The sequence below is a fragment of the Ambystoma mexicanum genome, chromosome 10 (genome assembly GCF_040938575.1).
Source record: "Ambystoma mexicanum isolate Mex_15411 chromosome 10, UKY_AmexF1_1, whole genome shotgun sequence".
Lineage (NCBI taxonomy): Eukaryota > Metazoa > Chordata > Amphibia > Caudata > Ambystomatidae > Ambystoma > Ambystoma mexicanum.
Genome location: NC_090932.1, coordinates 18,880,032 through 18,904,785, shown reverse-complemented (window position 1 = coordinate 18,904,785; position 24,754 = coordinate 18,880,032). Strand labels below are relative to the sequence as shown.

General features: G+C 46.3%; 1 protein-coding gene across 2 annotated transcripts in view; it reads right to left on the bottom strand.

Annotated features, from left to right (window-relative positions):
• LOC138491106 (probable cation-transporting ATPase 13A4) overlaps positions 1-24,754 on the bottom strand; it is a 1,999,067-nt gene that overhangs the window by 306,015 nt on the left and 1,668,298 nt on the right. For both annotated transcript variants that reach the window (XM_069617426.1, XM_069617427.1), the window contains exons 25-26: positions 24,067-24,139; positions 14,392-14,566 (exon numbers count right to left, since the gene is read on the bottom strand). In XM_069617426.1, the coding sequence (XP_069473527.1) occupies positions 14,392-14,566; positions 24,067-24,139 (248 nt within the window). The remainder of the gene's footprint in view (positions 1-14,391; positions 14,567-24,066; positions 24,140-24,754) is intronic.

Below are 24,754 nucleotides of genomic sequence, written 5' to 3'. Positions count from 1 at the left end.
GGGTCATGACAACCGGAGCCAAAATAAAAAGTATTTGGACTAGCGGCTTTAAAGTTCGAGGCTACTAAAATAGCCTAAAACAATACCACGTTATGTAATATAATCGCAGTAGGAAAATTAGGATAGATACCACTGCCACCAGCCAAGTCTTAATGTTAAGGGAGCGAAACAATGCTCCAAGAGGTACAGATAAAAAGGGCTAAGAATTAACCCTTTTCAATATAAAATGGGGATACTGGATCTGTGGTTAAATGACTATGTAAAGTTAATGGCAACTTTACCCGTTTCTGGGAGACAGTAGTCAGCCTCAGAAATGGAGTCGGTGGGAAGTCGAAACGACAACCCTGGGTTAATGCACTGAAGGTGCTGTGTAATACACAAAAGAGGGGTGCTACTGAAGTCGTGTACTCTAGAGTCCACAATCACAAAAACAGATGAAATACACATGGCAAAACACAGGTAAAAGTGGGGGAAAAGCTCACACTCTTACCAAGTGGAAAAAATAAACTCCAGAAATCCAGCAAAGCTGCTGAGGGACTCACTAGGTGAGGGAAATGAGCCATAGAATGAGAATTCTCCCTAACAACGTGTCACATGGCGTATGAGGCAAGCCACCTCCACCTCACTGATCCAAATGCTCCTAGCATTGGGCAACCCCCCAGAACATACAAAACTCCCATGTATAGCTACCAAGACAGCGAGAGCGGCATATTCAGGCTGGTCTCAGGCCCACGTATGTCTGAGAAAATGAACCTCCGCTTCCAACTACGTCATGTGCACCACACGTGAATAAACTTCTGCAAACGTGCATCTACATTAACTAGTAATTTTTTTTTAATTATACTTGGTTTAACTGTGTTACCAGTTTTTACAAGTGTTGATTCATCAAGCAAGGTTTAAATGAACGTAACATGAAAGGAACTGGGATGAAGTGAAATGAACTGAACTGCACTAAGCTGAACTGGAATGCGATGAAATTAAGTAAAATAAAAAGAAATGGAATTAAATTAAATGAAATGTCCCCTAGTGGAGTTGAACTGCCTCTTGGCCCGAGTAGTACCCTATCATTTGTTGTCCAAGTTCAGGCTCTCCAAAAAAATGAGCTACTGCGATTACGGACTTAGTGTTTGTGCCGTTCATCAGGTAGCTCCACCAATAATCCTCGCTTCGCAGCCTGAATTCTGTGAATAGGTGCCCCATGATTTTTCTTTTCTTCAACCAGACCCTGGCACTGGATCGGCAAATGTCTAATGTTTTCTGTTGTATTGTCTCTGTCACAAGTCCTGCATCTGTCTTCAGTCGAAATTCCCCTAATTTTCCAAATTCATTGGTTTTCAGCAGGTTTAACCGAGCTCTTAAGAAGGTTGAACAAGTCTCTTGTTCGGAAACCTAATTAAATATGTCATGGGCTGGTTGATCTTTCGAGCATCAAATTGGAGATGTTTGGTAAGTTTGTTTTTATCCACCGTCTGACACCAATCCCATCTTTTAAGTTTTTTGGCTGTCTTTGTTGGATTCTGGCAAATTCCCATTCGGAGCTGCCTATTTCTTCAAGGAGCCAGATGTTTCTTTCCTTCCATACACCTAACATAGTACTGGAGCCTTTGTAATCTCCTCCCGCTTGAGGTCAAACATTTTTTGGTTTGACGTTTGGATTTTCCTGGCAAACTAACCAGCAATAGATTTTGCAAAAGTGCAATGGTTTTAGCTGCAAAGGGAATTGGTTGGATATTCCATCCATTAAATGATTGATAAAGGCAAAGAAAGGAAGTAAAAAAAAAAACTTCAAACGATGCAACTACTTGTAGCTGCGAAGTTGGGGACTTTGCAAAATAAAGGAGTTGGAAAATAAACTTCACAGGCTCCTAAGAAAGATCAGTATGTGCTGACCTCTGCTTCTACTCGTTGCACTTTCCCCTTTAATGTGAATGGGGCCGAGGTCTTAAGCAGCTGTTGTGTGATTCGGAGCAAGACATTTCGGCGCCGTCGGTTTGGCACAGGCCGATTAGCCATAGATGTTTCGCCACAGGAACCAGTTTGGCGCAGCCAGTTTGGCGCTATTTCCATTCCTATTGTAATTTTAACATTGCAATAAACAATGAACACTTAAAAATAAACAAACAATGAGGGCCGTCTCGCACCCTGGTACACAGGGCTACGTGACTGCACAGTTAACGTTAAGCACATCAAGATCTCATCTATGCTAGCAGCACCAGTTACCTATATATAGCGTGATCAGTGTATATAATGGATCATTACCTACGTTCATATAAGTAGCTGCTGCATCCGACACTGAAAAGATCTCGATAGCCTAGTGGATAGTTCTCCCATCACACAGTCCTGCAGGCCAGGATTCAAGACAGCATCGATTCTGTATTTTTAAATCTTTATTTTTTTATTTTTTTTTAAAGTTATGCTGTACCGAACCGTGCTGGTGCCAAAAGATCCCTGTGGTGGACTGGTCGCATCAAACTAGCAGCGCCAAACTGGCAGCGCTGAAATGGGGTGTACTGTGTGTGATTGAGTGACACACTGCTGAAATTCAGTGCTCACAATTTGGAGCAAACATGCGCTTTCGATGCACCTGCATGCGAGAACAGCATTTCCATGCATTTCCCAGGGTGTACTGCATTGTTAAAATCCCCAAACAAGCTTCCAACCTTGTTGAGGGCTGGGTTTATGTCAATAACTTAATATTGTAAAACCTCTACCAATGGCAAGTTGTCATACCACTATCATAGCAATTCTGCAGCATCTGAGACACTTCCACTGTGACACTGCCAACTCAAATCCAAAACAACACGTCAGGACACCAGGTAGATCTTTCACACTCGTGAGCATGCTGCATGGAGCGACAAACTTGCATAAACAATCAGCTCTTTTTAGTGAATACATGTCTGGTGATGCTCAGAACAACTTGACGTGTGGCGGCCATCTTGGAAATGGATACCATGGAAACGGAAGATGCAGCACAGATGGGAATCACATTGTATTTCTGTTCTTAAACCACCCGGCACATCTTGGTGTTGCTTATGGTACATTGTGATCGGTGTTATTGCTGAAGGCTCATCTCTTCAGATTTTGTAATTCTGTGCATTGCATGAAATGACAATAAACAGACTTTGAATTCAAAAAGCTGACTGTAGAACACAGATTTATTTTGTACACCGTTGTACTCCTTTTGTGCAGTGTTTCTAAACTGAGGGATTTCTCCTGGGCTCTTGATACCCACTTCTGCTGGCTGACCTACTCTTGGATTCTCTACGGACTTGCAGCTTCTTCTGGGGTTTTCCTCAACCTTTGCTCCCACTTACATTGGTCCTCAAATTGGCCCTTGTTTTGTTTTTTAAATCAAGTTATTGGTATTTTTTTTTTTTTGGCAGAGGCATATAGCATACACATACATCAGAGCAATCAGTGAGTTTGATACATGCATAAATGAATACAGTAGCAGGAAAAGACAGTGATTTAAGAACTGGTGGGGAATAAGACATCACAATGTATCATAAGGCATCAGCATATTAATGAGAGGTCTGGGAGGAACCACTTACGCAGGAGGCCCCGTCCAGGCTATGAAGGTAACTGATGAAAGCAGTCCAAATGTTTTTAGGGTGAGAGTGAGTTGGGATCATACTAAGGTACTCCTCTTCACAATTACGAGACCAGGTGAGTAGGTTTAACCACTTCTGGAATGAGGGGGGAGAAGAGCTCTTCCAGTTCTGCAGAACACACTTCTTGGCCACCATACAACCCACATTCAGAAATGTGGCCATATGTTAAGCCCCCTCGGCCTGCCACACCCCAAACAAAACTCCCATTGGATCTGGGTCAATAACAGTGTCACTGATTTCAGATAGTGTCTCCAGGATCTTGCCCCAGAATTCTGCCAGCCTTGGGCACTCCCAGAACATGTGTAAATGATCGGCGCTCTCTGCTCCACAGTGAGGGCAAGATTGCAGGGTTGTTCGAGCAAACTTAGAGATCCTGTGCGGAGTAAAATACAGTCTATTTACCAATTTGTATTGTATGGTTCAGTAGCGAAAGTTGAGGGAGACTCTGTTAGTGTGTGAGCACATTTTCCCCCATAAGTGGTCAGTGAGCTCCACGCCCAGCTCGGTCGCCCAGTCATCACGGGCCCTGGAGGGTCGGGGCACCCATCAGCAAAAGGTTGTACAGTGAAGAGACCACCCCACGGACGCCACCCGAGTTAGCAATGTAAGCAATCCCTGGGGAGTCCGGGGGTTCGTTAGGAAAACCAGGCCAAGCAGTCCGGAAAGCTGCACGGAGTCTATAGAATTGCAGATATTCCAATGCTGAACCTGAATGGCCCGGTCTCCATGTCTTTGGAGTTATAAACTGCCCATCAGGATAGAAGTCCGTAAGAGCGAGGTACCCCAGGGCCTCCCAGTGTCGCGCCAAGGCTGTTTCGTGTGTGGGTTTCAGCCCGGGAAATCTCCAGGTGGGGAGACACTTGTAGTAGGGCTGCTGTTCCGCACCAACCTTGAATATTTGACCCCAAGCATGCACAGTGTTTCCGACCGCCTCGGTGGGCAAGTCCAGTCTGCTGGTGTAGTATTAGTGACATTACGTTAGTGACTGCTGCTGCCAGAATTTCCAGCTTAACATGGGGGCGAGGAGGGGCCCAGGATACCAATAGGAAGCGAATTGGGCTTGTGCCAGGAGCCAGTACAGCAGCAGGTCAGGGGCGGTAAACCCCCCTCTATCGTAAGGGAAGTGTCATGTCAGACCATTTTTTGCGCACAGCGCCAGAATGCCATTAGAACTGCGCGCACAGTTTGTGCAATCTTGTAAAGTATACCCTCCCTGGCCAGACAGGCACATTACTAAATATGTACAACAGCTTGGGGAGCAGTACCATCTTGATGAGTGAGAGTTTCCCAGCAAGTGACAGTGGAAGGGAGCGCCATCGCGTCATTTTGGCCTCAGCCTGCTGTGCCGCAGCCAGGTAGTTGTCTGCTAGCAATGTACCTTTGGTCAGGGACACTTGGACCCCCAGGTACTTAATCCCGTCGGGCGACCAGCGGAGTGGATACTCAGTGGCAGGTTGTTGAGTGGAACTAGTGAGGGGAAAAAGCTCAGACTTGGTGCAGTTGACGGTGAATCCAGAGTGTGTACTTATACGAGTGATGTCAAGTAGAATTGGGTCAAGGTGGACAGCGGGGTCTCTGATAAACAATAATATCATCCGCATAGAGGGATGTAATCTCAGGAGTGTCTTTCCGTCGTATCCACCTGCGTGAATGGGGTGCTCTGATGTGATCAGCCATTGGCTTGATTGCCAGGGCGAAGAGAATCAGGGAGAATGGGCAGCCCTGTCGGGTGCCTCTGTGGAGTGGGATCAGAGCTGACGTCAGGGAGTTGACTTGGACCCTGGCCACTGGCGAGGTATATAGTAACTTAATGTATCTGATCATGTTAGGTCCAATGCCCATAGCCTCCAGTACCAACCACATGTACTTCCAAGACACATATCAAATGCTTTCTGTTCGTCAAGTGTGACCACAACTGCACTCGCACCCTGATCGATCCGCGAAATGAAGTTGAGCAGCCTCCTAATATTGTGGGAGGTGGATCTCCCGAGTACAAACCGCGACTGATCGTCATGGACCATGTATGTCATAACTGGGAGGAAGCGGTTCGCTATTAGTTTGGCGAAGATTTTAGTGTCCAGATTCATTAGCGAGAGGGGCCTATAGGAGCTGCACTCATCGCTGGGTTTAAGTAGCACCGTTATGACAGCCTCGCGTAGTATTGGGGGGAGGGTAGCTAACCGGATTGACTCGTCCCATACCTCAAGTAGTTTAGGAGCCAGTATGGCTACGTGTTCCTGATAGAATTCTGCCGCGAGCCCGTCGGGGCCCGGCGCCTTACCCTTGGGCAGATTGGATATGGCCTTAACTATTTCGCTCAGTAGGATTGAGGAATCTAGCTGGTCTCTGGGTGTGGACGAAATGCAGGTCGTAGGTATCTGTTCAAGGAGATCCCTCATCCGGGGCTCACTATGTCCGGGGGATTGGGAATATAGCGCCATGTCGAAGTCTGTGAAGACTTCCATAATCTGCTGGTCGGACCACTGTACAGTACCCTGGTCATCTTTGACACAAGTAATCTGAGTCTGACCCCACTCTCCCCTAGTCAGGGCAGCCAGTGTTCTGCCGGGTCTATCACCCTCTCCATACTTGTGGGCGGCTAAAGTATTGGACTTCCCTAGTGGCGTGTTCATTGAATGTTTGCAGTTCTCCGCTAATTAAGGCGAGGGTAGCGGGGTCAACCGATGTTGGGTGTGCCCGCTCCAATTCGCGTAGTTTGGACTCAGAGCGGCCGAGGGCTGCCCTTATTGTCTTGAGTACTCCCGCCTCCCTAGATATGGACATTCCCCTGATGAAGGCTTTGAAGGCATCCCACCAGACTCCTATGGTAATGGATTGGGTGTGTTATGCTCAAAGTAGGACTGGATGTCCGCCAGGATGTGTGCCTTAAATACGATATCTCGCAGGACGGTGGACTTGAATCGCCTTGTGTTAATGGTCGGGGCAGGCACTCCCAGTTCCAGGGATAGAGTAATTGGGGTATGATCCGACAAAGTACGAGCGAGTATCTGTGTTCCCATCACTCTGCCCATCATGCCTCTTGATAGCAGGAACAGGTCAATTCTGGAGGAACTATTATGCGCTGAAGAGTAATGGGTATATTCCCGTGTTTGCGGATGTAGTGACCTCCATACATCGCGGATGTCAAGCACTGCGCTATGCGACAGCAGTCTGCGTGCTGCACCTGACAATAGTCTGGGAGCTGTCCCTGACCTGTCCAACAAGGTATCCAATATGAAGTTCATATCCCCTCCCCAGATGATCTGTACCCCCACATAGCCCAGCAATATAGATGCCACCAAGTCCACAAAGTCGGGGGAGTCTACGTTGGGACCATAAGTGTTCACTAAGAGATATTCTCCGTTAGTAATTGTGCAGTGTAATATAATATATCTGCCCCCCGGGTCAATGTAGCTCTTGTGAAGTACAAATTAAGTGTTTTATGAATCATTGTCAGCACCCCTCTGGCCTGAGTGGAATAGGAGGTAGAATACCTGTTGGGACCCCATGATGCACCATACATTTTGTCAAAGGGACTGTGGAGTGTGTTTCCTGTAAGAATAATATTTTGCAGCCATGACTGTGAGGGTAGGCCATGATTTTGCGAGCCTTAGTATAATTACTCAAGCCCCGGATATTCCAAGACATCACCGTAGTAGGCACACCAGGAGTCTAGGGTACATCCCAAATCTGCTGTTGTAGAATGTGTCTACCGCGGGGTCCGCTACTCTGTGGGCACCCTGATGCAGTGTGATCCGCCAGTCTGCCTCTGCCTTTTCCAATATCGCTTCTCAACCCATACCCACCCCCCTCCCCCACTACCCCTTCCTGGTAGGTAGTGTTCCCAACCACCCCCTTCCCCGCTGAACCAAAACTCCCCATGAAACTGGGGTTAGCGGGCGAATCCCAACATGAATCCGCCACCCTACTGGCCCAACCGGGGCCAACACCCAACAATAACCTTACAGGAGTGAACATTGCAATCGCAGCGGGGCACGCTGTTGGCGTGTGGTTGACACTTAAACAAATGCGGGAAACGTAAGGTACATAAAGCAACGGAATGCACAGTGATTGCATTTTCACAACACCATGAGCATGGAGAAACAAACTTGGTCAGGGGTGGAGGACCCTAACCAAGACTGGTCAGCACCAAGGGATACGAGAACAGTTGGGTAAGCCTCACAAGCAAGTATAGATCAATGTCAAACATAGGTAGCGTATGGTGCAGAGCAGTTAATAGCCTCAGGTAGGGAGCCACCCAGGTGCGACCATCTCAAGTGAAAAATGCATATGCATAGTTGAACCAAAAAGTCGTTGTTACCATCAGCACATTGGAAAACAAACAGTAGTGACCAAAGTACATATCCTCTAAATAGCTGGAGCTCAATCATTGTCCATGGGGTCCTCTATTGGATTGTGAAGTGGTATCTGGGCCTCTATAAACTTCACCGCTTCCTCTGGGACGGTGAAAAAGTACAGTTTTTCCTTGAAGGTGATCTTAAGCCGGGCCAGAAACAGAATTGCGTAAGGGACATTGCGCTCTCGTAACAGTTCCTTGACGCCTAGGAACTGGCGCCTCTCTTGCTGCACGCCAACCGAGAAGTCGGGGTATATACGGATGGTATGCGAGTCAAGGCGCAGGTCGCCGTTCTCGTGTGACAGCCGAAGGATGAGGTCCCTATCTCTGTAGTTGAGAATTCTGTCGATGATGGGCCTGGGGAAGTCTCCTGGTTTGTGGCGCGGTGACAGGGCCCGGTGAGCTCGCTCGACTGTGAAGTATGGGGACAAGGTGGGGTTGCCCAGTAGATCTTTAAGTAAGTTCTCGACTGTCATCTCCATGCGCCCCTTAATGGCATTTTCCGGGACCCCAATAATGCGTAGGTTATTCCTGTGCGAGCGGGACTCCAGGTCATCGCACTTCGTCTTCACGATTTTCATGTCTTGGGTCAGAGTGGCCACCTTGTACTGCAGGGCGTGCAGCCCATCCTCCTTTGCACCAATTCTATTTTCTGCCTCAGTGATCCTGGTCCCAGCTTGATCAACCCGTGATTTGAGTGATGCAACATTGGCTTTGATATTGTTCAATTTCTCATGGAAAGTGGCAAAGTTCTTGGCCATTGATTCCATCATCGCCTTGGGATCGGAGGTCAGTGCGCTGGGATGAGGCTCGGGTTCAGGTTCCCCCTGGGCAGATGTCATAGCCCCCAGCTCTGCTCGCGGGGTTGCTTTCGCAAATTTGTCCATGGCACCCACCTTATTGGCCCCTCTGGCCCTGTTAGACATTACAAGTGTGGTAAGGGGTGCCGGGATGTCCCAGCAGGCGATACCCGGCGCAGCATGGAAAGCAGGGGTGCAGCACCGTGTCACAGTGCCCAGTAGCTGCCGGGCTCGATAGCAGAGCAACAGGGGGGTAGCCAGTGGCAGCAGCGGATGTACCTTGAGTTCATATAGTGGTAAGGCTGCAGTGAGGACACAGTGAGGTAAGTAGTTTATTCAGCCCTCCAGCATTGGAGATTTAGGAACAACGCTGAATGGCACTGCCGTGTCGCAGGGGCGGCGACAGGTGTGGCGACAGAGATGCGGCGTCCGCCAGGTCAGCCCCACAGTATTAGTGGGGCAGCGTTATTGTGGGCCCCCAGGCTGGTAATGAAAAGGTAGACTGGGCCTGCAGCCCTGTAATCACAGTCAGGCTTAAATGTTATCAGGGCCCATGGGGCCAGATGCAGCAGGACCCCACGGCCCAGTACAGTTGACAGGGTGAGAGGCGCAATGTCCGCCAGGCCAGGAGCACAGCAGGAATGAAGCGGTGGTGCTGTAGGCCCCCAGGCAGTCCAGTGAGAAAGTAGGTGGAGCAGGTGGGGCCCGCAGCCCCGTGGACCCAGCAGGCCCCAGTTACCGTCGGGGCATGGGGTCCAGGCATGGAGGAACCCCACGGCCCACTCCAGCTGGTGACGTAGAAGATGGCAGGGCAGGCGCAGCCCACGCAACCCCCAGCAGCACAGCCACCGCCACGCCGGCAAAATCACCAAAGAATGAGTGATGGCGCATGGAAGGCCAGTGTGGGAGATTCCCACGGGGGTTGTGCCCCCCCAGTTCCTTACCTGCCCCTCAAGCACAAACTTCAGCCCGCGGGATATGGTTGACGGATCCAGCAGTCACTGGGGAATGAAGGCGCAGGCGGCATCGGAGGAGCGAGGGCCCGGAAGGCGCACCGGCCTCAGAAGCGGTCCTCCGCCCCAAATCACACGCCGCCACACAGGCGGCAGGGCCGGGCCGCAGCACCGCAGGATGGGAGGAAGGGGCGGTCCCAAAGCCAGGTCCAAGCACGGCCTCAGCTCCCCGGTGCAGCGCGGCCAGTCAGAGTCACCGCAGCACTCAGGGGGGGAGACACAATCACAGCCGCATACACGCGTTCACAGTAGGGCGCGGGCAGGCAAGGGCCAAGTATGTCACCGGCGATGGGCGCAGCCTCCCGCCGTAGTCCCGGAGGTGGCTCCCCACCAGGTCCCAGGCAGCGCCGGGGTCCTCCCACACGATCAGGCCCCGTACAGCAACGGGTCACAGCGGGTCTCCCGAAGCTCGGTTTACGATGAAATTAGAGCCGGGAAGTGAGCAGGATATTAGCAGCAATCTGGGTCAGTTTGAGGAGATGGGAACAATGTGGTCCGCTGATGTGGCTGGATTTGTGCCAACATCTCACAGAGCTCAAAGGCTAGGCAGCCATTTTCGGGCTGCTCAACAGCGACCCCCAATTTATTGGTATTTCTTATTGAAATACATTAGAAAATAAAGACACAAAGCGTACTTTGCACAACTTTCTTGGCTCCTCCCATTTTTTCTCCCTCCAATTACCCCTTCCCCAAGCAACAGCATCAGCAGAAGAGTTGGGATAGGCCTTTTATGCTCAAAGTGTTAGGTCATGTGTGGGCGTAGCATTAAATACTTGCAGGAGCCACATATTTTATGTTGGAGCTGTTTGTCTCCCCTGCACAGGGGTGTGTGTGCGGTCTGACGGGGGGGGGGGTTGTTAACTTTGCCGCTAGAAGGAAACGAGACAGTAGTGTTTCTCCAGATACTGAGGGTTTATCCTCACCTACTTTCACCAAACCAAGAAGACAGGATATGAAGATTTCAGAAAAGGGAACCCCACTTTTTCTCTACTCCTGCGTCAAAGATCTACCCAAACACCTCTCACTGTGAGAAATTCCCACCATATGTGCATTAGTGAGGCCACATCCCCACAACCCTTCCAGCACTTCGGGTCGTGCTTGAAGAACCTATACCACTTCCATCACTGTGAAAGAACAACGATAGTGCAATTGTTATTGTCCTTCTGAGCGTTGGGAACATAAAGGCACATTTCTCATCACCCCTCCTAATGTGTACCTAGTGTTTCTCACTCCACCACACAACTATCGTTCAACATCCGCCCACCCAACAACATCTTATCAATGGCTGTAATTAGCCCTTTGATCAAATCAGAAGTTTGTATTAATATCTAAAATTACCTGCGTGTTCATCATGTTGAAAGCACCCCAGATGTCCTCTTTCACAGAACCCTTAGTCTTTCTGAACCTTTTGGAAGGGTTCTAGTTCCCCCTAACAAATACAGTATACCCCCCGCTTTGGTGCAGTCTGCCTGTCTCCAAATAACAAGCTCATTATCCAGAATCCCCAAAGTGAAATTTGGATTCTGGTGGAGCGGTAGAAATGGCTGGATCATTAAAAAGCAAATGCTTCTCAGACATCCTGCACCCACTCCACTATTCTCCCCAGTTGGACAGCTTCAAAATACCCATGGGCATATCACCCATCCCGCCTTTAAAGGCCGAAACAGTAACTTTTACCCCACTTTTGATTTATTACCCTTGCCCCCAAAATGAAGGCCATAATATCCTTCATGTGCTTGAACAGCAGAGCCAGAAATGAATACAGTAAACATAGCCTAATATTACTTTTAACCACTGGTATTCTCCATGTGCAAGACAGGTATAGATTGTTCCTTTTTATAGATATTTTCTAATACTCTTGAAAAGTCCTGTATGGCGAGTTCTACACAGGGTGCTACACTCAGCAGCAATGTAGACTCCATGGTACCGGCTTTTCCAGGGTTACCCCCGAAATGGTGCTGCCCTGTTCAGTGTCTAACACTCAAGGGGCAGATAATGATAGTCAGGATTTTGACTTGCATTATTAACAGACACTCGTCATGCAACCTATGAGGCAGCCAGATTGTTTGCCGGCACATGCTCTGTTTAAGATCCTTTCATTTAGCAACCAACCCTTTGTCTGCCCACCTTCTTTAATCGCCAGCTGCTTGCAGTGAGGTCAATCCTTTGGCCTCCAATCATGGCTTTCATTGCATCCCACCAGGGGCTCAGCGATGTGCCCTGCCAGATACTCTTATTCAAAGATGCCCACAGATTTCATTTCTGATTTCACCAGTCTTTATTCCTTCCCTTAATATAAATTTGTCAAGCCTCCATCGTCTTCTCCCACTCTGAGCTCTCACTATTTCCGAAGCACTTTCTGGTATTTCATCAATTTCAGCTGAAACTAGTAAAGGCAGAGGGCAGAGGTGTATCCATGCCAAGTGTGTCTTTTCATGGATGGGCCCCCAGGAATAGCCAACCCCATGTACTGAAATTCCTCACCCATGCGTTTGGACATGCCCTCTTCCGTGTGTGAAATGGGGTTATAGTTCAAAGGTTCGAATCAAAAGGTTCGAATTAGAATAGGTTCTAATCAAAAGGACCGAAAACGAAAGGTTTGAAATCTTTTATTTGTTTATTATTATTTTTTGGGGGGGTCATCCCCCCCACCTCTGTTTTTGTGGTAAAAACCACTTTTTTTTCCCTACATGGAAACCCCAAAAAAATATATAATAAAAAAAAATGTGAACCTTGGGTTTTCGATCCTATTGACTCTCACCTTTTGCATTCGAACCTTTTGTAATCGATCCTTCAACTGGACACCTGAAAATGGGTTGTGTTGACTGAGGTTGAGGTCTTGGCACAGTTCTGCGCTACTGTTAAAAGATGCCAGCCCAAGCACTCGCTAGCCACGCACTGTACAGAGCTCTGATGCGCTGCAGCGAGTTCTGGAGCTGCTGCTGTCTGCATATGCTGGATCTAGGTCACAGGCATTCAACAGAGGAGGGCTGTGCAACGAGTCCCAGAGCATGGATTAGACATCAAGAACATGGGTCCAGTAGATGGCATCTTAACTACTAGACCACTCTGCCAATCACAATGTGGCGCGGAACGGGCCCAGAACACTTCTGACTGCACAATAACTTTGGGGCAGAGGGATGACTGGAGCTTGATGTTCTGCAGCGCTCCCTACAGGTCTCTCGCGAGGTTACAAGGTCTGCATTAAGCCTGCAGTCCCACGAGTGGTGAATGCAAGTGCCCAGCGCTGATCTCACAAAGACTTTCACTATCTGCCAACAGGGACGCAGGTCAAATTCAAGAAAACAGGATTCCTGAGCGGCTTTATCGTGTACACCGTACCCAGGGCCAGTGCTACCACTAGGCAAGGTTAGGCCTGTACTCCCAAAGTGAAGAATTTACTCGTCTTCTCTAAACCCCAAAACATGCACCCAAATGTGGTGTCCCATCACTCGATTGCTGCAGATCAAGGATGTCTGTCCCACTGGCAGGACACCTTGGCAATCTTACAAAGATTTTACCAACACCTCTTCAAATTCCTATTAAAACTATGAAACATTTGCTTCCAACTCTGCTCAATTTAAAGCAAACACCCATCTAGCCTCTTTGTGAACAAAAAATTAGAAAAATAAAAAATAAAACAAAGTCAGAGATGGTTCCCAATTTGGCAAGAATTAGGAACACCAGCAGAAGTAGCGCTTGAGTTCCTAGTTCAAGGGCCTTCTAACTTTGACTTTGCAGATATTTTGGACTACAACTACCATCAGCCTAAATCTGTATAGTTAATTATTTTGAATCGTGGGAGTTGCAGTCCAGAACATCTGTAGAGTCACAGGTTGGGGACACCGGCCTAGTTTTGCTTTGAGTGCTACTCCTTTCAGCACTACTCTCCTTTCATTCAGATTGTGGATCTATACATGGAACATGATGGGAGTAATGTGTGATCTCCCCATCAGATGTGCTGGTGACGCCTCTCAGTAACGTTCAATGGGCCTCATAGGTTTGGTGGTATCTCAGTGGTAAATCTGCCGAGATACCAACAAACTGTATTACCGTTACCGCCACTTGTTCCAGCGGTAATACTGCCGGATTACAAGTGGCGGTAGACTGTGTTAGTCCCCATAGGAATCCATGGGGCATTTTTGAAGGAATTAGCATGGTGTTAATTCCGCAGCAGTAATTCGCCGAAATTTGTCAGAAGCTGGAGAATTTACCTCCAGGTCATAGCTGAAGGTGAATCCGGCAACTTTCAGCCAAGGTCATGGTTGGGCGGTGCGGTAATGTGGCGGTATACAGTAATATGGTCAGATTTTACCCACACCGCCCAGCTTGTGATGAGGCACATTAGTAATTGAAACTCAGTCCAGTGCCCGGGTACAAGTACGGGGACATGGGCACAAGGTATGGAGAATATGGGCAGGGACATATGCAATAACATCCCCAGTCTGTGAAACAGCCTCTTATGTGAAGAAGGGAAGGTGAGGATTGAGAAAGGTGTTTGGGAAGATTAACTATCAGCTGACAAATGAACACAAGACACATCTTTTGAGTAGTACTTATAAACATCCTAGCAATGAACGATGCAGAGTGTCGACGGATATGGAGAGTACCTGTGGATATTTGTCAAATTATACCACGGCTGCTTCTGGACCAAAACAAAGTTGCAGACCTGTACGATGAATGCAAAGAGTATGTTAATAAATATGGAGAGTAGTAAAGGGGGCGACATGAGCTGGTTCGGAGGTCTGTAGGGGGCGAGCTTCGGGTATGCACCGCTCAGGCTTACTGCAAGACAAAAGAAAGGCAAACTGCATTAGTTCGAGACAGCCATGAACACAGTCATGATTTACATGTTACATTTAACATTGACTGCTGTTGTTCCTTATTACACCCCCCAAAATGTACTGGGTAACCCCATTCCTTGAAGTTACAAAGATGTGGGAGAGCTTTCATCTTTTGGTCAAAGCACTCAAATGTTTTTGCGGGGGAGGGGATATTTGGAAACACTTTTTTCCTCTTTTCAAAGACCTTCTTTTAGATTCAACAGCAGCACTCACACTCTGTAGCCTTTTTAAAGCAAACATTAAACTTTTACACACCTCTCAAAACCTATGCCAGGAACTGCTTTGGAAAATTCCCAATTACCAAATCTGAATTTAAACAAAACGTTTTCCAAAAAGGGAATACGAAAACGAATGTTTATTTATTGTGAACATTTTGCAAAAAGTAGAAAGAGGAAATGTATGTCAAAGTCCTACCTTCGAGTTCAGCTGGCTATATTTTATTTGGATAGTACGAGCATTTCTAAGCAGTAATGTAGTAATATGCTGTCAATGGGACAGTGCAAACATTTCTAAGCAGTACTACTACGTGTTTACTAGGACAGTGTCAGACTTTGTTGGCAGGCTGCTGCACTTTCAATGGATGGCACGGAGCCAATGCATCAGAACATTACTACTACATGGTTACTAGGACAGTGGCAGAGTTTATCAGCAGGCTGCCACACTTTCAATGGGACCGAGCCAATACATCCAAGCAGTACTACTACATGTTTACTACATGATTACTAGGACAGTGGCAGGGTTTATCAGCAGGCTGCTGCACTTTCAATGGATGGCACAGAGCCAATGCATCCAAGCAGTAGTACTACATGTTTAATAGAACTGGGGCAGCACATAGACGGAGCAGTAGAAATTGAGGGATCACTGATGTGGAACTGCATCTACTAACACGAGGGTCAAAGAGAAATTAAGTTTGTAAGGCAATAATATAGGTGATTAACACAAACGATACCAATGTGCTTTGTGTAAACACTCATGTCATCTTGAAACTTGCTGCATGCTCACATGAGGAGGCACACATGTGCATCCATCTCCTCTTGTGATGCTGTGCAGCAAGGGTATCAGCAACCTTAACACAATGTACACACCAACATCATAGTTCTAGCCATAACATTGGCCACTCCTCTGAGCCCTGATGAGTTATGGCTTGCATTTGATGTTGGAAAGAACCTCCGATTCGCTGGTGCTCTTAAGTTAGTAGGAACTCTGGGCCCTGATCTCTCTCTCACCATGCTAATAATGCATGCAATAACATGGTGTGACACTGTCTTTTTTTTAGTCAGAGAAAAGGACTGCTTGGTGCACCTGGGATACACATGGGGGTGTAGTGTTGTGGGTGGCACCACCAGTTATAAACAATCTTCTTCAAATTCAACAAATGACAATAATGTTAAAAGAGTAAGTCTGCATAAAGTGCCCCACAATAGACACTAGAAAAGCATAAATAATAGACTTGTACTGACAGCCCAACGTGAAGACTGCACAACCTAACGGCACATTTTCTGCACCAACTGGGCAGCATCTAATTGACTGCAGAGGACATATTGTTTACAGTGGATGTTAACAGCCTGTATACAAGTATCCCCCATGACTTAGGACACAAGGCGATTACAGGTGGAGAATACAGGAACAGCAAAATAACTAATTAAGATTCTGCTTGAGTTTAAATCTCATAACTCCTATTTCAGATAAAAGACGCAGTACTATTTACAAACATCAGGTACTGCCATGGGGGCAACTATGGCTCCCGCATATGCCAACTGTTTCATATTCAGGTTTGAATAACAGCAAATACTTGATCACCCATTTTGGCATAAATAATTGAGGTCTTGGGGCAATACATTGATGATGTCCTTGCCATTTGACATAGCACGATTGGGAGTGTTGACAGACTTCGTACAATACATCAACTTGATTGATGTACGTATTCAATTTAGAGCAGAAATTGGTACAGACATTTGCACTTTTTGGATATCAATGTTTTAGTACTAGGAGGGAAGATACCTACTACTCTATATACCAAGGAGACAGATAGAAACAATGTTCTTCATCAGATTAATCCTCTGACTACACTAGGAATCTACTCTATGCGCAACTGTTAAGGATCAAGAGTATTGTGAGTGATGGTGAGCTGGGCAGAGATGAGGTTGCACGAATGTGTGGGAAATTTAAAATGTGTGGTTACAGTGAAGAAGAAACAGGTAGCACTAGTTAGAACTACTGATCAGACCATAGCAGGGCTGCTACAAACCAAAACAGCTATGACTATACTGACATTTGTACAGGTTTCAAAATATTCACTGCAAAGCAACAGGATTATACAAAGTATCCTTAAACTTTGGGTCATTCTAAAGAACAATGAGAGACTGAAAGGGTTATTGTCAGAATCTCCAGTGCTTGCCTATAAACATAGTTATAGCATGGGAGATCGACTAGTCAATGCAGATACCCGAGATCATATTAGACGGAAACCTAATTGTGCTGGTACATACCCGTGCCTAAACTGTGGGAACTGTAATAGCATCATTAAGGGACCCGTTACCTTTTTTTCTAGGATGGGCGAGAAGATTTCTTTGAAACAGTATGCTACTTGTGAATGCAAGAATGTTGTATATTGTATACAATGCCCATGTTGTCTTTATTACCTGGGCCAGACACCCAGGAAGGCAAGAATAAGGTGAGGACATGCAATAAGAACTTGTCGGTCGCTAGACACTACAATGACCATGGCCACTCCACTGTGCAGATGAGATTTCAAGTGTTGGAAGTCATTGACAAGAAATCATTCAGGAGGTAACAAACAAATAAGGTTGGAACCACAAGAAGCCTTGTGGGTGCATCGACTGGACTCTTGCCTCAGTATTTTTTGATTGGACACGCTATTAGGTTATTTATCAGATCTTACATCAATATGTATTTCTGGACACACAGAGCGCTAATGTGACTTACTGCATTCTCATTGCTCATCTCCATGAGAGATGCGATTATGACATGCTTTATTCGCTATGGAGAATGCTTTGTTTTATTAGAAACTTTCTTTTCATGGCCTTTCAGTGTAGGTGACTTTGGTATTGTATTGTAACATTTAGATTACCTTTTTGGGACTGTCAAGCCTTATTATTATGTTACTATCAAGCAATCGATTTGCATCTACTTTCCTTAGCGCACATTATTCCCCGAGGATGGATATTGTTTTTTCTATTTTCATCTTCTGTACTGTCCTACCACCACTGATTTGTATTTGCACCTCCTCAGAGGTTTAGTTCCTTTTCTCACTTTCCTCCAGAAGCTCACTGTCTCCAGAGCCCTGGTCCTCTCTAGGCTGGACTAATGCAACAGCCTCTTTCTAAATCGGCCTCCCTCTCCTCTTTGCTCTTTACGACTAGTCCAGAACAGGACTGCAACACTTGTCCTTGGCCTCAAGCCCAGGGATTGTATCTCTCCAGCCCTGAAATACCTCCATTGGTTCCCTGTGGCTGCAAGGATCAAGTTCAAGACCCTCTGCATCGTCCACAAGGCTTTCGTGGACCCGGGACCACACTACATCCAACGTTCTCTTCCTAAGCATCTTCCTTCTCGAGCCCTCCGGTCATCCACCCCCAAATCTCTGAGGGTCAGACACTTCTCCGGGCAGAGAGTGAGGGTAGATCTCTGTCCTCGGCTGGGGCCTCCCTCTCGAACATCCTCCCTGCCTCTTTCAAACTTGACCAGGACCACTTAAGGGCCCTGAATCAACTCAAGACCTTCCTTTTCGCTTCTGCTTTCGCTCTCCCTTGCTGATGTCCCCGTCTGCTGCACATACTGGTTACCTGGCTACCCACTGAACCTATGGGTCCAGTCTCCTGCACGATCAGTTGCCCTTGCACTGCCTCCGGGCCTTCCAACTGCTTAGATCTGTATCTGTAACCCTACAGTCCCCTGCACTAATGAGCCACCTCCCTGGCAGCACTTCAGGGTTCCTTTGCACTCTCCAATCCCCCTTTCCCACTGGAACTTCTCCCCCCCCCACGCTTGCACGATCTGAATGACACAAGGCCTAGTAAGATTGCTGTTTTGTCCTCCTTCTGTCTTCCCTTCCTTATCTTGTAGTGCCTAGAAACACTTGTGTACAGGCACGTTATAAATGACTTATATCATATAATTCAATGTTACTAGATTTAGCTTTGTGTGCTCCCCTTTTCACCTACTTTGATGTAGTTGTGTTACCAGGATTACTGGTACTAATAAGGCACTTCAATGTGTTAATTCGGAGTCCTTTTCTGTGTGTGTATTTTCATTTGCATATCTCTGTTTATTTTTCTGGGTATAGTCATGACTCGCTGCATCTTTCTCATACTTTACTGTGGTTAGAAATTGTCCACACATATATGGCCGTTTCAAGCATTGCTAGGATCCTTCAGGCCCAGCGACTGATGGGGAACGTCTTACATCATATTGCTTTTTGACGCATGCGCACTTCTCCCCTAGATACGTGTGATTTAAACTGCGCGCATAGCTCTGGGAGCCCTCTTGTTTCCGGAGGTGCCCCTAGGCCGGCGGCTACCACATTGAACTAGGGTACCTTCACTGGTAGCTAGCAGCTCAGAGGCTAACTTTTCTGGCGTTTTGAACTTTTATCCTCCGTTGAAGCTCTGGGTTTAGCTTAATTCAGACACATTAAAATATATTTGTCAGCCCCTGTTTTAGGACCACTCTCGTTGAAATCACAAGAAGCTTGCTGGCAGACATTTCTTTATGTCCTGGGGTAGAAACCATAGACTAACCGCTTGATGAGTGACATTTTTGTACAGACACACCTGTTTTTTTGATTATTACTCTAAATTCCCCTTTCTTGTATATGTTCATTGCGTCAACAGGTTTCTATATTTTTATGTTTGTGTTTGTAGTGGTGTTCTATGCAGGCTAGGTTAAGTATCCAATGTGATTATGATTTTCATAATTTTGAGTTTAATCATTACTTCGGTTTTATTTTTTCTGTATGTGATGTTTATAGATTTCACAATGACTAAGAACCTCTAGGTCCGAAATGCATTGGCCAATTGGCATCTTCCTGTACATAAGAAAAAAAATCTATGTTTTATGATCTATAATGAACCAGATAACATTACTCAGTATTGATGACAGTGTATGAATATTATACAATAAATCGGCCCACTGTTTCTAGTAGGTGACCCAAATGCACGCCTGTGGAGAAAACTCCTTGTTAGCTAATAAATTCACTCATAAACTACGTATTGAACTAAATAAATAAAAATGGAAACACTCTGTAGACCATTCAAACTGCAGATTCAAAGTCCTTTGTAACACCAATGTTTATAATTATATGCATTTCAAACAGGTTTCACCTATCTCTGAGGTGTCATGGATAACATTTTATAAAAGACAATTTTACAAAAACATAAGCTTTCCTTTCTTGAACTCAATATCCTTAAGTATCCCAATATCAACAAACACTGAACATATTTCTTGTAAACTAAGTCTGGAGATGTTCATTCAGACACCTCGCCAGTATTGCCAAGGCGCTTCGTATTAGGTAGCCATCTTCGAGTCTGTAGGTGTTGTTTGGTTATGCGCCCACCCATTGACTGGCCATACTAATACCTATAGAGATTCTCACCTATTCCTGCCTCGGCCCACCCAAAACACCTCCGCATGGGAACTCTTTGAGCTTTCTTTAATCAAGCCTTAACATCAGGGTTTCAAAGGGGCTGCAAAGCAGGCTTCTGAGAGTTAATGACTTAATTGGAGTTGTAAACACGCTACTTGTGCAATTAAAATGTCTTACTAGGCCTGCCTTCAGTCACTATATTTATAAGCACTGTGCATGTCCTTTTATTAAGTCCTGTAATAAACAAGCATTAGCAAAGCCACTAAAGTCTGGTTTAAAACAAGCATTGTCTAAGCCAACATTTTTAGCTCATTTTTAGCTTGTGCATACGTTTTAAGCTTTTGCCAGGCACTGCTAATAGGTGCGCAGGTACTCGCACCATTTTGTTCTGCTACCATCAACAGTCAGTCAATACCACTATGGTTGTGCCTGGCAAGTGCACTTCCCATGCCTACACAAAAGCCCAAACTGTTGGCATTGACAAAGCTTGTTAAATTTCTTGGGACCTGTTAGGGAGTCAGCGGCTTCGATATAACCGTTATTGGCCTCGATGTCGTCGATGGAATGGACTGTGATGTTGATGTCTTCGAAGGAGTTGTCGAAGTTATCGTGAATGGCGTTGGGAGGTCGGCACTCTAGGCGTCGATGGTTTCTCCTTCGATAGAGTTGCTGAGGCTGTCGATGATGGAGTCTTCGGCTTGGCCTTATAAGTTGATAGTGACAACTTCTTGTGCGTCACAGAGGCTTTTTCTCGACTCCAGGCTTTTTCACGCTCTCAATGAGTTCCTACCGCCGAGGTCAAAGACTCCCGGCTTTTGTGTTTGCCAGGTTTTTCTCCTGGAGTATTGCCTGTAGGTATCTTCGCGGGGGGCAAGGCCGCATTCTCGAACACCTTTAGCATGTTTTTACGGAATTCCTCCCCCTGTGCCGTGGAACTGTGTTTGGTTGGACATATGACCCTCTCCGGTAAACTGGAGGATGAGGTGGAAGGCAACCTATGGTGCTTTTTCTTACTATGTTTCGAAGAGGATGGTGTGATCCACTTTGAGAACGTGACCGGGAGTGCTTTTTGTGATGAGGAGACTAAGGTCTCGACTCATCGGAGGTGCGTTTGGAAGGGGTAATGGACTTTTGGGGCTTACCTCTCTCCAATTTCCCTCTGCGCTCCCTCAAGGCCTTCGCCGTCATTGACATGCACTTGTCGCACTCTGAACATGGATGCTCTGCCCCAAGGCACCAAAGACAGAGCCTGTGTGGATCTGTCATGGACATCTGAGCCCCGCAGTCGCAGCATTTTTTTTAAACCGGACCAGGGGTAGATGGAGCTGATGAAGAAGCTATGCCCGATGATTTTTTGACAGTAACTTTGAAGAAATTTGATGATATTCTTGACGAATAACACGGAACCGAGCGTTTGGTTACCAAAGCTGTGAATCGCGGAAAAACGGAACTGAGCAACGGACGCTCCGCGTGCTACTTATACCCGTGATGATGTTGACATCAAGACAGAGGTCTCCGAGGGACATCGACTCAACAAGCATCGACATGCAGCGCCCTCTACTGGGAAAAATGTGTCCCCAAGGCAACAAGTTGGATATTAGGAAATATCAAAGATGAGGAATACGTGGGAGGACACAATCCACTCGAAAGGTGTTCTCTGTGCTATTGGTGAAGAAGCACATCATCAGAATAGTGCCATTTGGGTCAGGCAGTTTCCCCCAATCTTTCAATATGTGGCTGTGGTCGATGCTTGTGAATACAAACAGCAGGAGAATATAGAGGTACGTGGTCTGTGTGCATCAGTACCAGTGGTGAACGGGGAAAAATGTGGAAAAAAGGAACGAGTGTTACTCTGGCTGCATCCAAAAATGAGGGAGTTGGATGGTCGGGCAGATGGTGGAGGTGGGAGGGGGATATGGTTGCCAAGCAGGGGTAGTGGTGGTGGGCGATGACCAGGATCACAAACTTTGGCTCAAATTGTTGGATTTCAAAGTCTACAGTAATGTCTTATAGAGTTAACTTAGAAAAAACACAAATTGCATAATAAAGCCACATGACAACACGTAAATCCTTTTAGCAACATATTAAGCCAAACGAATATCACTGGGCTTTAATTTTCACATCCTGAAAGGTAAACGATAAGTCCCAGAATGCAAGAGAATACCAACCTGAAAAATCTAGCTAACCCACTGTACTTTCAGTGATTTAAGACATGTAATAAAAGAAGAAATAAACAAAGTTATGTATGCAGATTCTTTGTCACAAACTTGCAGCTCGCTGTTATTCATGATGTGTAAAACATTTGATGAGTGACTTAAAGCACCTTTTATTTTGCATGTCAATCATCATGGATATAAACTAATCTTTGAAGGTGCGCATTGTGTTGCTCAATCTAACTATCACAGATTTGGTGCTTTACAATCTCTGAGTTGGAAATGTTTGATCATGCATATAAAAAGTCTCTGCCACTGATAAAAGAAATGTAAGCACCTTATTGACCTGTAGAGCCACGGACGATGTGTGTGTCTGCCTTGCTGAGACCTGGGAAACTGGCAGTGCTTGAATATCCGGCCTAAGCCAATTCTATATTTGGCTCAAGAGAAATTAAAAGTGTCAAGGACAGGTTTCATGAGCCTTTGAACTAAAGTTACACTCTGTTAAAAGGGATACAACTAGTGGTACAGCATACCAATGATTTATATTACATTTCCATCTCTGATCACTAGTCTTCAGGTAATGCATGATCAATAACAGGACTATTGATCATATTTAGGCTTTCCGACTTTCGGTAAAATCTGGAAAAGCCCAGCAAACATCCCCCAAGATTGATTTCTTTCTCGTCAGGGGAACTTCTGTTTCGGGAAGCATTAGAATGCCTGCATGGGGCATTGCTGTGACTGGCACACATGCCTGTGATATCCTGTCCCCATGTAGGCAGCTGCTGTACTTTGTTGGGGACATTTCGGGCTCCCGACAACTCCTGAATGGTACCGCCTTCGCTCGCGTGTGCCCAACCCACCTGGACCAGTCCGCTTTTCAAGGTAAGTTCAGGCACAAATTGTGGGGATTCTGTAGTGGTGCTGAGAGGGTGGGAGGGCCATGGCCGCTCTCCCCAGCAATATCGCTGCTCTCATGTTCTGCTGAGAGGCCCGAAACACGGTGATAAGTGCTTGCTGGCTCAGGATTGTCTGATTGGGCTGCCAGACATTCGACTTGGTTGCTTGTAGTCACAGGATTTACACCCTCTGTTATTGTGAAGGGTCTGGAAGCATTAATGGTGGTCTGATATTTGGTCTATGTTGCTGCCTGCAGCAAGCTTATGGGTCAGCTTTGCTTCACGTCTAGGGGTGGAGAATCAGTTCAGCTTTGAGATGAAATAAATGGTGATGCATTACAGGGAAATACACCAACATGTCGCAGTCAGAATTCCCACTCCCGAAATTCTGACCCATTATAGGGTAATTGCCTGGCTGCAGGTAATTGATGAGTTTAAACATTTCCTTTTGCGGAAGAGTGCATTATCTATGTGCTTGGCACAGTAGACTTTCACCTCTGTTGAAAATTTAGAAAGTGGGGCATGAAGGAAGCCTCATTCAAATTGGAGTCAAAGTTTTTTTCTGTATGCATATGATAGTCTCAAACGATGTGTGTAGAACACAGTGATGGGCTTACCAGTTAGGAGCTTATCGATCACACATTGGTGAAGGGGTTAGGCTGCTGGTGATTGATTGGAGTGCTGTGGTCCTAGAAAGCTGCTCATAACCCTTCACACAGTTTAGAACACATGGCATAGAATACATGTTTGAATGAATTCTAAGCACTGCAAATAACCTTACTTGTCAAGCACACCACAGTGGTGATCGCCACATCAGTGATGAGGTACTGATGCTTTCCCAGGAGTTTCAGTTGCTGAAATAGTGAAAAACACAAAACAGACAGTGAGTAGAGTGTGGTTATCGTACGGCACAGTGTAGCACAAGGCTATAGCAATGCAGAGTGCATATGATATTGCAATATTTCTGAAGCACAAATATGTTGACCGCTTACATGGTGAACTGTTCTCAGCACCCAAGATAGAGAAGCTTTCACCCTGAGAGTAAGGGTATACCATTTCCAGTGGTAGAATGACTTGTTCTGCACCCTACAGTATAAATGAGGCCATCCATCAGTAGCAAGTCCAAAACCTGACATTGCACACCTGACCTGGTAACAATCTTTCAATTGGATGTTCCTTCCACATATTCCTCATCTTATGATAATTATCTCTCGCTTTGGAATTTATTTCGACAGAGGGCACTGTGTACAGTGTCTTCGAGTCTATGTCCCTCGAGGGCCTCCGTTCGACGGCATCATCAGTATAAGTAGCGCACGCAGCGCCCATTGGCTTCAGTTCTGTTTTGCCCCTCCTGAAGAGGAATTACCAGGCTTACCATAGACCATAGGCTCCAAGAAAGCATAAAGTGTAATACCATGTAAATTGTACAGCGGTGTAGGTTGGGCGGGGCGATTAGGAATACGTGGGAG